This window comes from Diabrotica virgifera, chromosome 5 (genome assembly GCF_917563875.1).
Source record: "Diabrotica virgifera virgifera chromosome 5, PGI_DIABVI_V3a".
Lineage (NCBI taxonomy): Eukaryota > Metazoa > Arthropoda > Insecta > Coleoptera > Chrysomelidae > Diabrotica > Diabrotica virgifera.
The window spans coordinates 210,340,597-210,355,054 of NC_065447.1; the positions used below are offsets into that span (position 1 = coordinate 210,340,597).

The 14,458-nt window shown below is 33.4% G+C and overlaps 1 protein-coding gene across 1 annotated transcript in view; it reads left to right on the plus strand.

Annotated features, from left to right (window-relative positions):
- Positions 1 to 14,458, plus strand: part of LOC114329705 (persulfide dioxygenase ETHE1, mitochondrial) — a 146,319-nt gene that overhangs the window by 68,116 nt on the left and 63,745 nt on the right. The window contains exon 4 of the mRNA XM_028278888.2: positions 6,584 to 6,854. Coding sequence (XP_028134689.1) covers positions 6,584 to 6,854 — 271 coding nt within the window. The remainder of the gene's footprint in view (positions 1 to 6,583; positions 6,855 to 14,458) is intronic.

Below are 14,458 nucleotides of genomic sequence, written 5' to 3' on the forward strand. Positions count from 1 at the left end.
AATAAAAAGGCAGAACTGCAAAGAGAAACAATTTTAAAATTATTAGAATTATTATAATTTGTTAATAAATAATATGTAACATCTTGGTATTTTATTTCGTAATACAAAAAACACTTTTCGAATGTGATAACTCTTGGAATTTTATTTAGAATAGTTCAGTCCAAGCTAAACTGTATCATGTCTAATAGAGAATTGACCCATTTAATTTGTATTGAATTTTTGTCCAAGGTTGACTTAAATGTCCATCACAGGACTCCTCTGTCCAAGGTAGACTTTCCGTTTTCCATGCTTTTTATATGGGCGTCCAGGATCCTATTTGAATAGAAGAAAATATTTGCTTAAATCATGTATTGAAAATGAAATTTGTTCTCATCTATTTATATTGTTTTATTTTACCACCAATTGAGTTTCAAGAATACAGATGAGGCTAGGCTAGGCTAGGCCGGGCGACCACCCTATACTTTTTTACTGAAAAGAATAAGAGATCTAGCGTTAAGCGACCACTTTTGCACTCAGCGTACAGGGTGGTCCCCTTTCGGGAAAGAAGAAGAAAAACTACCACTTCTTACAAGCCTTATTTTCTATTTGATTTATTTATTAATACATATTCTATATTTTTTACTCATGGATTTTGAATGACGAATTACGTTGTGATGTCTGTTTTAACACAATGTTCTGTATAAGGCCTTTTTTTTTTGGTACCATATAAGTACATTTTGTGTCAATATAGTACATTGAGAATTTGTCGTTTTTTGTTGTTTTCAGCCATAAATAATGACCGTAACACACTTGGTCAGTGATTTTCTTAATATACATGAAAATACCTTTCTAATGATATATTGCACGGAGCACTTGGTGCAAAATTGATTTTTTACTCATGGATTTTGAATGACGAATTACGTTGTGATGTCTGTTTTAACACAATGTTCTGTATAAGGCCTTTTTTGGTACCATATAAGTACATTTTGTGTCAATATAGTACATTGAGAATTTGTAGTTTTTTGTTGTTTTCAGCCATAAATAATGACCGTAACACACTTGGTCAGTGATTTTCTTAATATGTATGAAAAGACCTTTCTAATGATATATTGCACGGAGCACTTGGTGCAAAATTGAGCTAATTAGGATTTGCTAGAGATCGAACTGCGATAAGAGATTTTTCTATGCCAACGGTTTTGTTTTAACGTCAATAACAATAAATAAGCATTTACAGTTCAACCAAGTTATCACTTAGGCCGTGACTCTTATCGTACAACCATTCCCTTCCACCCGCACAAAAGCCTCAACATATTTATAATTCATATTACCCGGCTTGCCGTAGATAAAATATTGTATGCAACTATTCAGTCAATTACATAAAAATAATACGCATTTTTCTGAAAAGACTTGTACGTGAGATGTTTGCAGGTTTGGCCACAGCGTAAGAATGGTATATGTTCATTGTAGGAATGTATGATTGGAGGGAGATCGAGGATGTTTGATGGTCGTACTGTAAAAAATGGTATACGTTCTTCTAGACGGCTTGGGCATAGGCTATAATGCTCTTTTGCTAATTTCTTTGTGATTGCTGCTCTTTTGCTAATGTCTTACATGTAATAAACGAACCAATAACAGCGCAGATAGCAGATAGGTGCTACATGGATAAGCGGACACTTTATTTGGCTTTCTGACTACATCCGTGTTATTTCTCATTGGTCGGTGGTTGGGGCTAAGTTCTCGTTGGGCGCTGGGATGGACTTTGGTCTCATTGGTCCATGGCCGCTGCTGTGGGTGGGCGAGGCTTCGTTCTCATTGGTCGGTGCCTGATCATTGGTCGGTGGTTGGGGCTAAGTTCTCGTTGGGCGCTGGGATGGACTTTGGTCTCATTGGTCCATGGCCGCTGCTGTGGGTGGGCGAGGCTTCGTTCTCATTGGTCGGTGCCTGATCATTGGTCGGTGGTTGGGGCTAAGTTCTCGTTGGGCGCTGGGATGGACTTTGGTCTCATTGGTCCATGGCCGCTGCTGTGGGTGGGCGAGGCTTCGTTCTCATTGGTCGGTGCCTGATCATTGGTCGGTGGTTGGGGCTACGTTCTCATTGGGCGCTGGGATGGACTTTGGTCTCATTGGTCCATGGGCGCTGCTGGGGGGTGGGCGAGGCTTCCTTCTCATTGGTCGGTGGGCGGGGCTAATTGCTCATTGGCCCGGCGGGCGTGGCTTTGGTCGATGGGCGTGGCTTGTGGTGGGCGTGACTTTGTGGTGGGCGTGGCTTTGTGGTGGGCGTGGCTTTGTGGTGGGCGTGGCTTTGTGGTGGGCGTGGCGTGGGCGTGGCGTGGGCGTGGCAGATAAAAATTTTCCCACGCTGTCAAAATTTTCCCACGCCCAAGTGACCCATACTCTGCTGTCGTAACTTATTTTTGTATTTGCCCGTTAAGCGAAATTGACGAATCCCTATTCTGTCCCAACGGCTATGTGCGTTGAACAACATCATATCATTACACATTTTATCATCCGGCGTGCTGAGACAGATACCTTCTTTCTGTATATATTTATTTCGCATTGAGAAATAAATGCGACTCTTAATTAATTCCCTTAATCATCGGTTATTATTCATATATCAAATATCGTCACACTAACCTGAGGTTTACGAAATCCCAATGTGTAGAATATAACTATATTTAAATAACGCAATTAGTAAGTAACTAACTACCTATAATTATCTCTTATTTTGTATATTTCTCTCTCTCCTATGGCGCTACAGTCCAAATCGGGCCATGGCACTCACCAGCATCCGCCTCAAAGTATCGCTGTCTCTGGCTGCTCTCCTCCAGTTGTCCACCATCAATATCCCTTTAGCATCGGTTCTCACTTCGTCTATTCACCTCTTCCTTGGTCTTCCTTCTGTCCGACGACGCACGGTGGTCCTTTTTCATAATCTATGGTTGCAAAAGGTATAAAATTCATCTTCAAATAATCGGTTGTAATGACACTCATTGAATACCTAGATCAGGGGTCACCAATTATATTTCCTGAGGGTCCGTTTCGAAAACCTATGACACTTCCGGGGTCCGGAGTTAACACTACCTGTCTGGTTGTTCCATTTCGGTAAACAAATCAGAAGGGTGCATTGCGAAATTCTTAGGCAGAAATTGTTTTTAACAGTTTTTTAATAAATTTAAAACATCACCTTTTTTGCTCTCGAAAATATGTTTTTAGCATTTTTGGGTCATCTTAAACAACAAAGGTTTTCTTTCATTTTTCTCAAAACTTGATAGTTTTCAAGTTTTAAGCGATTTATAAACTGAAAAATGCGAAAATAAGCATTTTCGAAGCTTGAAAATTCATGTGTACATTATTATTTTTGCGGTTCTCAAGTGCCTAAATTGAAGTTTAAACATTCAAGATTCTGATTCGGGGTTTATTTCAATTTCGACCGTTTGTTTTTATTGGCGTATTTAATTAGCACATTGGCAATAATTAATTGAATAGATAAATAAATGATTAAGAAAAAAATATGTTAATAATAAATTATAAAATTTTAATAAACGTGAAGTATTTGTTGGGCATTTTTTGCATAAGTACGTATTATATGTGTAATAAGTTGCGACAGAGACGCACCATTAATTGAGATGTGTGGCGACTTAAAAGTCGAGTGGACTCGCATAATTAATAATTAAAAAACAACGGTCTATATTGAAGTAAGTCCCGATTACTCGTTAGAATCTTGAAATTGAATTTATAAACTTCAATTTAGGCACTTTGCAACCTGAAAACTAATAATTTACATATGAGTTTTCAAACCTCGAAAATGCGTAGGTATTTTCACATTTTTCAGATTTTAAATCGCTTATAACTCGAAAACCATCAACTATTGAAAAGAAAATGACAAGAGATCTTTTTTTAAATACAATTTTCGGGGATAAAAGGTAATTTTGAATTTGTATAAAAATATTGTTTTGCCCGGCATCCCGGGCCCCTTCTGATTTGTTTAAGGGGACATCTTTTAACAGAAATCCACAAAAAAAAAACCGAATCAGAAAATGTGTCATTCTTTACAAAATTAAATTATCAGTGAGAAAAATGACATTTTTTATTATGTACAGCCTGTCTGAAGTTTGGAGTGAGTTTGGTGCAACTGATTCTCATTGGGGAGTTGAGATATTAATCTGTTAGCTGAGATCTGTACCGATTTTTAATAAAGTTCATTCTTGATAAAGCGGCTTTGCACACATAAGTTGAGTCAAACATAATATACAATTTCATGGCCAAACATTTTCAAAATTACCAAACGCTATATTCTGAATTTAATGACGGTCCGCACAAAAGTAGCTCACGGTCCGGATGCGGACCGCGGTCCGCTAATTGGTGACACCTGACCTAGATAACCAGGTAAACAAAATAAATCATTCTTAGAACTCAACTCCCACCTCGAAGTGAACAATTGAAACCGAAAGTTGTACTTCTTTACCGAACTTACGCTCAGTAGTTTCAGTTTCAGGAAATTTACCAGCGCTCGCGCCCTTTCAAAGTGAATTTAAGTGTACCTAAAATTGTTATTTTAATATTTTTTTTAAATGGAAGTCGAGCGAACAGGCATATTTACAATATTATAAAACAATAGTTGTACCTTTGTTGATAAAAAAATATTTGATTGTAAAGATGATGATAGATTAGCACTAAAATAAGAATTTGTAAAGATTTTAATAGACTAGAACTTTTGGGATTGTTCGGGATTGTTGCTAAACTATTTTTTTATTGTTACTTTATTTATTTATCTCTTAGAAAAAGTTACTCTTGTGTGCTCGAACGTGCTCTTTCTATATTTTTTAATTTTTGTAGGTTCTTGTATTGTACATATACAACAATGTTTTACCTGTATACGAATTTTCAGTCCCTTATATTTAGTCTAAGAGCTGGGAGTGGATTTTTTGCGTGATTAGTAATATGGAAAAACTATACGGGGATATATTGAATTAGTTGTGTACATGACTTTCCCCAACGGCCTGAAACCAGAGTGGAGGACGAAGGGGTCAAAGTCGCGGTTTTTATTATTTTTTTTGTGATGCTCATGATGGAGATAGTGCACCAAAATTTGGGAATAATTAGATCATGACATTACTAAGTAAAATCTCCAGGGGCGGAACGCTACGTGGCGGGCAAATGTTGTGATGCGTCACAAAAAAAAATAATACAAACTGTGACTTTGACTCCTTAAAACTACCCTCATCCCCAACTCTGGTTTCCGCCCCTGGAGATTTTGCTTAGTTACGTCATGATCTACTTACTCCCCAATTTTGGTTCACTATCTCAATCACGAACGTCACAAAAATCCCTTATAATTTTTATATTCACCCCTGTCCCCACTCCTTTGTCGGCACGCAACGTTCCGCCCCTGGAGATTGTACTTACTTACCTCATGACCTACTTATTACCATATTTTGGTGCACTTTCTCGATCATGAGCGTCACAAAAAAAAAACCGCGACTTTGACCCCTTATAACTACCCTCATCCCCCACTCTGGTTTCCGGCTCTGGGGATTTTACTTAGTTATGTAATTGGTCTACTTATTACCAAATTTTGGTGCACTATCTCAGTCACGAACGTCGCAAAAAACCCTTTATATTTTTTATATTCACCCCTACCCCCATCCCTTTGTCGGCCACGCAGCGTTCCACCCCTGGAGATTTTACTTAGTTACGTCATGACCTACTTATTCCCAAATTTTGGTGCACTAGCTCGATCATGACTCATGAGTATCACAAAAAAATAATAAACCGCGACTTTGACCCCTTATAACCACCCTCATCCCTCACTTTGGTTTCCAGCCGTTGGGGAAAGTCATGTACACAACTAATTTAACATATTCCCGTATAGTTTTTCCATATTACCTATCACCCAAATCGGATGTCTAAGCGTTAATAAAATCATTTTTTAGTTCAATTGTGGCTTATTTCCCATTTAGAATAATTCATTACATATATTGTATGAGCTAATCCAAGATCCCACTAATAACTTAGTAGAACAACGATTATAAAAACAAATTAACAAATTAATTAATTAATTAATTAAAAACATAAGAAATAATAACTGACAAAATAGAAATTGCAAATGAATTAAATACGCATTACAATACATTAAGACAAAAGTATGGACAAAAATCGTAATATACATCGTAATGATACATATCAGACATCGTATCATGTACCTACCTCAGCCACAAAGTGTAAATAAAAATAACATACCAAAGAACACAGCAAAATATCTTCGTGCGACTCAATTCTTATTGTGTGAAAAGGATAGGTGCGTCAAAATTATCGCACGAGAAAACCCTTGCACGTTCAAAATTCTTATAATGTGAAACAGCACTTAGGATTACTTTTAGTCGCTGTCGCTTTTACCAGTCTTTTTTTGTTGGGTTTATTATTGTTTTTTCTTTCTAATATTTTGTTTTTTCTAATATTTGACTAACTCAAAAATCTGGTCTCTTGGTGATAAGATTCTTGAGTTACGTCACTAATTGTAATTATTAATGTTTACTTAAAAACTAATAATTACTAGCATTAGTGGTTTCACCTCGTATATTCTCCACGTGTCCTCTTTGTTCCAGGAAATCGCCTTTACAGGAGACGCTCTCTTAATCAGAGGATGTGGCAGGACCGACTTCCAAGAGGGCGACCCTTCCACTCTATACCACAGCGTGCATAATAAGATATTCTCTCTGCCAGCAACCACGCTACTTTATCCGGCGCACGATTATAAAGGCATGACAGTAACTTCTGTGGCCGAGGAGAAACAGTTCAACCCCCGTTTAACGAAAAGCTTGGAGGAATTCGTCCGCATCATGAACAACCTTAATTTAAGCTATCCTAAGCAGATCGGTGAGTAGATTTATATCTATACTACTTATTTTATGATAAAATTTGATAGCTTATCGTCAGCTTTATCAAATAATTCTTCAATCGCAAAAGAAAATTTTTCAGAAGACATAAAAAACATTTAAAAAGGTTTGAAGATAAAGTATCCACAAGCAAGAGTTTCCTGTAGCTGGTGGTATACCATTAATTACAAGTAAAATTTAATACAAAATTTTTGTCCTGGTAAAAGGTATATTAGTTTAAAAAGCCCCTATAGGGCTACAAGCATAAAAACAAAACGTTTCCACTCTGTAACAAGAGCATCATCAGTGTTACCTAAAATAAGTATAACCACATTAATTAAGACAAAATGTTAAAGTTAAATGATGACCAAGGTAAAAGCAAAGTTTGGCTATACTTACAAGAACATGGTGAGCCACCCAAAAATACAAAGGTAAAAACCTTTTAAAAATAGACTAAAAGTCTTATGTGTAAAAACATGTAAAAACAGGATGGATATAAAATCCTATGTATATGGCCTTAGGACAACATATGACTTCCACACGTGGTAAGTGGGTTACTAGGTAACAATTAATTAGGTCAAAATTGGTTGACCTAATTAATTGTTCTAATTAATGTGTCCTAATTAATGTGCCCTATAACCAAACTTTATTTTTACCTTGCTCATCATTTAACTTTAACATTTTGTCTTAATTAATGTGGTTATACTTATTTTAGGTAACACTGATGATGCTCTTGTTACAGAGCGAAATATGCTAACGCATCTTTGGCACAGGACAGTTGCAATAAATATTATATTTAAAGAGAATTTTTAATTAAAACCATGTTAAAAAAATAATTAAAAAAACCAGTTAATAAAAATTAAATCCCAACAAATTATAAAATCAACACACTAATGTTATACTTAACTTAGTATTGCCATATTCCAATCATGTCACGTGGACTCAGCCAACCATAAAAATGTGCCCACACCGGAACTAGACCATAAAATTCATATTTTATCCCAAAGCCTAAATCCTACGGAACGCCCTCCTCGATATAGGAACGCCGGGAATAAACTATTCAAAAAAATGTCCTCAGATAGGAATCCCAGCCTTAAATCCACGAATTTAATCACCAGTAATAGGTTTTATTCTTTCATTCATCCAGAAAATGGATTAGGCAACTTAATAACCTTCCAGAAAAACCTCAATACATGGGCCTTTGACCAAAACCTGGTTGCGTTTTTCTACAAGGGAAATAACGAAAACTAATTATCACAACGAAAGAATCAAAAAAGCTATAATACTTACAACGCCTTGAGCTGGTCACAACCAACCAAGCAAGAATTCTAGGCCAGGGTAATAAGGCAAAAATATACCCTGTTCGTGACACTCGAGCAGCCAGGGTACTGAAGCGTTTTTTCGACAGGTAATACATATGAGAACAAATTGTAACTATTTCCTGCGTAGGATCTGGCGGCCATTTTTATTTATAAACAATTTAATGTCGAAAAACGGCATTTTTCCGTTTTTTCTCAAATCAATGGAAAACAGTGTACCTTGTGGTTACATTAGTACAAACATCTTCGTGAGCATGGAAAAATCTTTAAAATGACGTATTACACAGCTTGATAAACTTATTTATTGTTAATATAATTGAGAAAAAAAGGTCTAAATTGCAAAAAAATTAATTTTGCAATAACTATTGTAAAAATTAGTGTACAGCTTTGAAATTTTTGTCAAATGAGGGTTCTGTAGTGCGTAATATGTGACAAAAATTTCGAAGCGATTTATTCAATTGTTTATATTTTATTCGAATTGTTTATCCCAGAGAGCTTTTTTTGCAATAAAATAAGTCAGAAAAACAGAATGTTAGAACCATTCTGCAGGTGGCAAATAAAAGATCATAAGCTAAACTTTCAAACTTGTTTAAAAAAAGTTAATAAAAAGTGCATTTATTAGTAATAAATAATTATGCAAAAGTCTCGTCAATTTTTCCTTATAAACAATTTGAATAGCTTTTTTGTTATGGTCGGCACAAACATTTTTTTACATATTCTACAAGATGGTATTTTTACACGAACTATAAAAAAAAATAATTTAGCCTAGGTCAATTAGGGCCAAAGTTAGCAACATTTTTTTAAAAATTTACAGCTAATTTGTTTATAAAAAATAAGGATCGAAAATAGCGCTTTTTCACTTTTAAAGACATGAAGTATTCATAAAAATTGTTTTGCTATATTTGCTTTTCAAGGAAGTCGTCAATAAAGCTTTAGAAATGAAGTATGTAAATCCATGCGACCTAAAATTGATATATTAACTTCAAAATCCTACAGCTTTTTGTATCTTGGGAACCAACCAATGGATTTTAATGTTTTTTTAATTTGTATGTACTTTTAGCGTACTTTACAAGTATGGAGTCAGTTGATATAAATTATAATAACCAATTTAATTTATTTAAACAAAAAAAAAACAATTTATTTAATTTTTTTACCGTGTTTTAGGTGCACTACTACCAAGTAATGTTATGTATATAATAATTGATAAAAAATTGTTATGAATATATTATAATATATACAGGGAGGGGCTAAATTATGGAAAAAATTTATTTTCTCTAAAATGGAGGATTGTGAACAAATCCCGAAACAGGTCGATTTTTATTTTTAAATTACAATGTTTTGGCATATATTTCATATTAGTGACGTCATCCACCAGAGCGTGATGACGTAATCTATGATTTTTTTAAATAGGAATAGGGGTCGTGTGACACCCCATTTGAAAGGGTGTTCAATTCTCTATTCAGTAATATAACCATTAATATCATTATTTATACAGGGTAGCCAAAAAAATAATTTTTGAATTAAATTAATTGACGAAAAAAGAAGAATGTATACAGTTTATTTATCTCAAAATACTTTCTGTCGCTGTCAGAAAATTGAAAAAAATGTTTAGTTGGCAAATAAACATTGATTTTCGCTCAAATTAAATGTTAAAACTGCAAAGAGGTTGTCTGTGATTTAATTTAAGCGAAAAGAAATGTTTATTTGTGAAATAATTTTTTTTATTTACTGGCAGCAGTACAATGTATTTTGAGTTAAATAAATTACATACATTCTTCTTTTTGCGTCAATTAATTTAATCCAAAAATTATTATTTTGGTCACCCTGTATAAATAAGGATATAATTGTTTATATTACTGAATAGACAATTGAACACCCTTTCAAATGAGGTGTCACATGACCCCTATTCCCATTTAAAAAAATCATCGATTACGTCATCAAGCTCAGATGGATGACGACACTAGTATAAAATATATGCCAAAAAAATTGTAATTTAAAAATAAAAATCGACCTGTTTCGGGATTTTTCTTCAAAGTCGTCGATTTTAGAGAAAATGAATTTATTCCATAATTTAGCCCTCTCTGTATATATTATTATAATAAAAGAAAAATTTCTATAAAAGTGTGACTTTTACTCTATAAGTTTGCTTACAGTTGCAGTAATTTTTTTGATTCATTGTTTATCAAATCAGTGTTATGTCTTAGATTTTATATTTATATGAATAAAAAATAATATTACCTGGGGAATAGTCCGATATTCCTCTGCCAAGGCCATAACTGTACCAAATTTTCTGGAGGCCTGGGATAACGGCGAATAGCTCTTTTTAATTAATCCCATAAATGCTTAACAGGATTGAGATCTGGGCTGCATGCGGGCCATTCTAATCTTATCAATCCAACCTCTATTTTATGAGCCAATCAGTGTTTTTATTTACAAAAAATGGTACAGCTCTTACACGAAAAGAGATATTCGGATAATTCAAAAAAAAAAAAAAAAATTAGTGATGTCTCTGGGATAATATGACAGGACTATGACACAAAATGAGCCCTTCCGTTTTTCCACAGAATTTTTTAAAGTTAGTAGAAAATACAACGCTTCCATTCACCCCTGTATAATGCCACTAAAGCAAATTTTTTTGTTACCGGAAAAATACGAAACGATATCAATATATGTATCTACAAATTGGTGCAAGAATCTTAAAAATCGGAGCACAAATAATAAAGTTATAAACTATTAAACTTAATCAAAAATTTTGGGTGGCCGAATTTTGTGCCGGTGAGTGTAGTAATAATATATTTATTACAATTTTTTATCAATTATTACATACATAACATTGTAGTTGTTCACCTAAAATACGGTAAAAAAATTTTTTTTGAAAAAAAAAATTTTTAAACAAATTAAATTGTTTATTAAATAATTTATAAATCAACAGACTCCATATTTGTAAAGTACGCTAAAAGTACATACAAATTAAAAAAACATTAAAATCCATTGGTTGGTTCCCAAGTTACAAAAAATTGTAGGATTTTGAAGTTGATATTTCAATTTTAGGTCGCACGGATTTTATGCTTCTACTTTATTTTTGAAGCTTTATTGACGACTCCCTTAAAGAGCAAATAAATCCAAAAATTTTTTTGAATACTTCGTGTCTTTAAAAGTGGAAGAGCGCTATTTTCGATTCTTATTTATCATAAACAAATTAGCTGTGGATTTTTAAAAAAATGTTGCTAACTTTGGCCCTAATTGACCTAGGCTAACTTATTTTTTCCTAAGTTCGTATAAAAATGCCATCTTTTAGAATGTGCAAAAAAATGTTTGTACCGGCCATAACAAGAAAGTTATTCAAATTGTTTATAAGGAAAAATTAACGAGAATTTTTCATAATTATTTATTACTAATAAGTGCACTCTTTATTAACATTTTTTAAACAGGTTTGAAAGTTTAGCTTATGCTCTTACATTTGACACCTGCAGAGTGGTTCTAACATTCTGTTTTTCTGACTTATGTTATTGCAAAAAAAAGCTCTCTGGGATAAACAATTTGAATAAAATATAAACAATTAAATGAATCGCTTTGAAATTTTTGTCACGTGTTAAGCACTAATTAACCCTCATTTGACAAAAAATTCAAAGTTGTACACTAATTTTTACAATAGTTATTGCAAAATTATTTTTTTTGAAATTTAGACCTTTTTTCTCAATTATATTAACAATAAATAAGTGTATCAACCTTTGTAATACGTCATTTTAAAGGTTTTTCTATGCTCTCGAAGATTTTTGTTCTAATGTAACCAGAAGGTGCACTGTTTTCCATTGATTTGAAAAAAATCGGAAAAAATGCCGTTTTTCGACATTAAATTGTTTATAAATAAAAATGGCCGCCAGATCCTACGCAGAAAATAGTCACAATTTGTTCTCATAGGTATTACCTGTCGCAAAACCGCTTCAGTACCCGGGCTGCTCGAGTGTCATGGAAAAAACCTTATTACCCTGGACTATTCCTAGCAGAGGCGACAAGCGATTTTAAAGCCAGAATAAGAACGAGTTGACAGAAAGTGGCAATGTCTACTGTACAATAGACGGATAGAAATTAAGTAGTTGGAATATTGGAAATATTTTTAAGAAATTTTTTCTGCAACCGTGTTAAAAATGCAATTTTTAGCACTCCATACGAGCGTTAAAAATGCTACTTTAAGGCACTAGTGCTTTAAAATATTTTTAAGGCACTGCAGTTCGTATTGACCGTATAGACAATTTTGATGTAATGTCAAAAAAAAATAAAAATGGAATGTCAGTCCGTTCAAGTAAAAGTTTTTGTAGATACTGTCCTGTAATTACGTTTGTAGAAAAAATATTGTATGGTATGCGTGTCAAAAAGTACATTTTTAAGGCACTCATGTGAATTGCAGAACTCGCTATCGCTCATTCTGCAAACTTTCACATGCGTGCCTTAAACGTGTACTTTTAACACTTATATCATAAATAACTATTTACTCCATTAAAATGTTACATTTTTTAAGCCGTACCTTGCATTTGTTAGAGGAGTCAATTTTATTTTTTTATTGTGTAGAAGGGATTAGTAGAAGCTTAAGTTCAAGTTTTTGGGGTCGCCACCCTTGTCCCCCGGCCGCCGTCGTGGAAATGGCGTGCAAAGGGGTTTCGCTCTATATCTCGTAAACTACAAACCCTACGGAAAATCTAATTAAACATAAAATGTAGCAAATTAAATTTTCTACAATTTTATTTGTATTACTTTTTATTGTCAAGTGACCAACAAAAAAGATATAAACAATAATATGTAAAATGAATTTAACAAGATTCCTTTTGGAGGTTATAACTTTTTTTCAGTTCATTTTAAAATAAAATAACATAGCAATTTTATAGAGGGTTTTTCAGCGAACAATTTCCACTATAAATTTGTTTAATTATATTTATTTATATAGGTGTTACAGCGCTCCAAACTTGATCAGATTCTCGAATGCTCATAGGGATATAATAAAAACAAAAGTTAGGCTTACTTTTCTATCTATATACAGTCGGAAAAATAAAAGAATACCCTTGAACGAACATACAAAACACGCTGTATTTTCCTGTCACCGTGTCACAAAGAAAATTGTCCAGCGCAAGTACATGTAATAATAATTATTACATGTACTTGCGCTGGCCAATTTTTTGTGTGACACGGTGATAGGAAAATACAGAGTTTTTTATATGCTCCTTCATGGGTATTCTTTCATTTTTCCTACTGTATATTTTTGATTCATACAATTTATTATGATTTTAACATTCCCATGCTATTATTAACCTGTTTTTGACCTTTCTCCCCACTATAAAACTTATAACCCTAAGCATATATAGAAACGGCCCAAGAAGTTGTTTGAGGACAAATTCGTCGGTTCAGAAGAAGAATGACGCAACCGCGTATTGCAAAATTCTTAAGAAGAGCAAAAAACGAATTTTTGTTATCAAAATCATAAAGCATGATAAAAATTAGCCATTCACCACACCGTGGTCAGGATCTCGAAATATAAGCGTTTTTTGGAGTGTGCCGCTTGTTTATGAAGTAACAACTTTTTTCCTATTGTATATTTTGACTTAAAATTTTACAAAAAACTTCTTCATGGATTATTATACTTTATTGTTGTGTTGGTTAAAATTATAAACTAAAACGTTTGTCACTCAACTTTTTTAAGTAAACATGAAACTAACGAAATATGATGACAAAATGTTTAAAAACTAACAACTCCTTTTTTAATGTGTTTAAATATTTAGGACAAATCCCGTTGTTATCTACATACCTCAGAAATTAAACAGTAAAAAAAGGAAATATTTAAAAAAAGGTTAAAAAAAGGGAATACCAAAGATACAGCGAGGTAAGTTTGAAAAATCATCAAAATTGATTGTCGGCATTTTTGTATAAAATTTGATTTTTGAACATGTTCCACCAAATCTAGATAAAAATAAACTTCATATTCGGATTCAGCGACCTCGAAAACATAAAAATAGACCAAAATTGGTCATTCACCTTAAATTTGATTTTCGTGGTCGGCATAAAGATTGCTGCCTCTCGACTAATATACAGGGTGTAACAAAAATACAGGTCATAAATTTAATTACGTATTCTGGGACCAAAAATAGTTCGATTGAACCTAACTTACCTTAGTACAAATGTGCACATAAAAAAAGTTACAGCCCTTTGAAGTTACAAAATGAAAATCGATTTTTTCCAATATATCGAAAACTATTAGAGATCTTTTATTAAAAATATACATGTGGCATTCTTATGG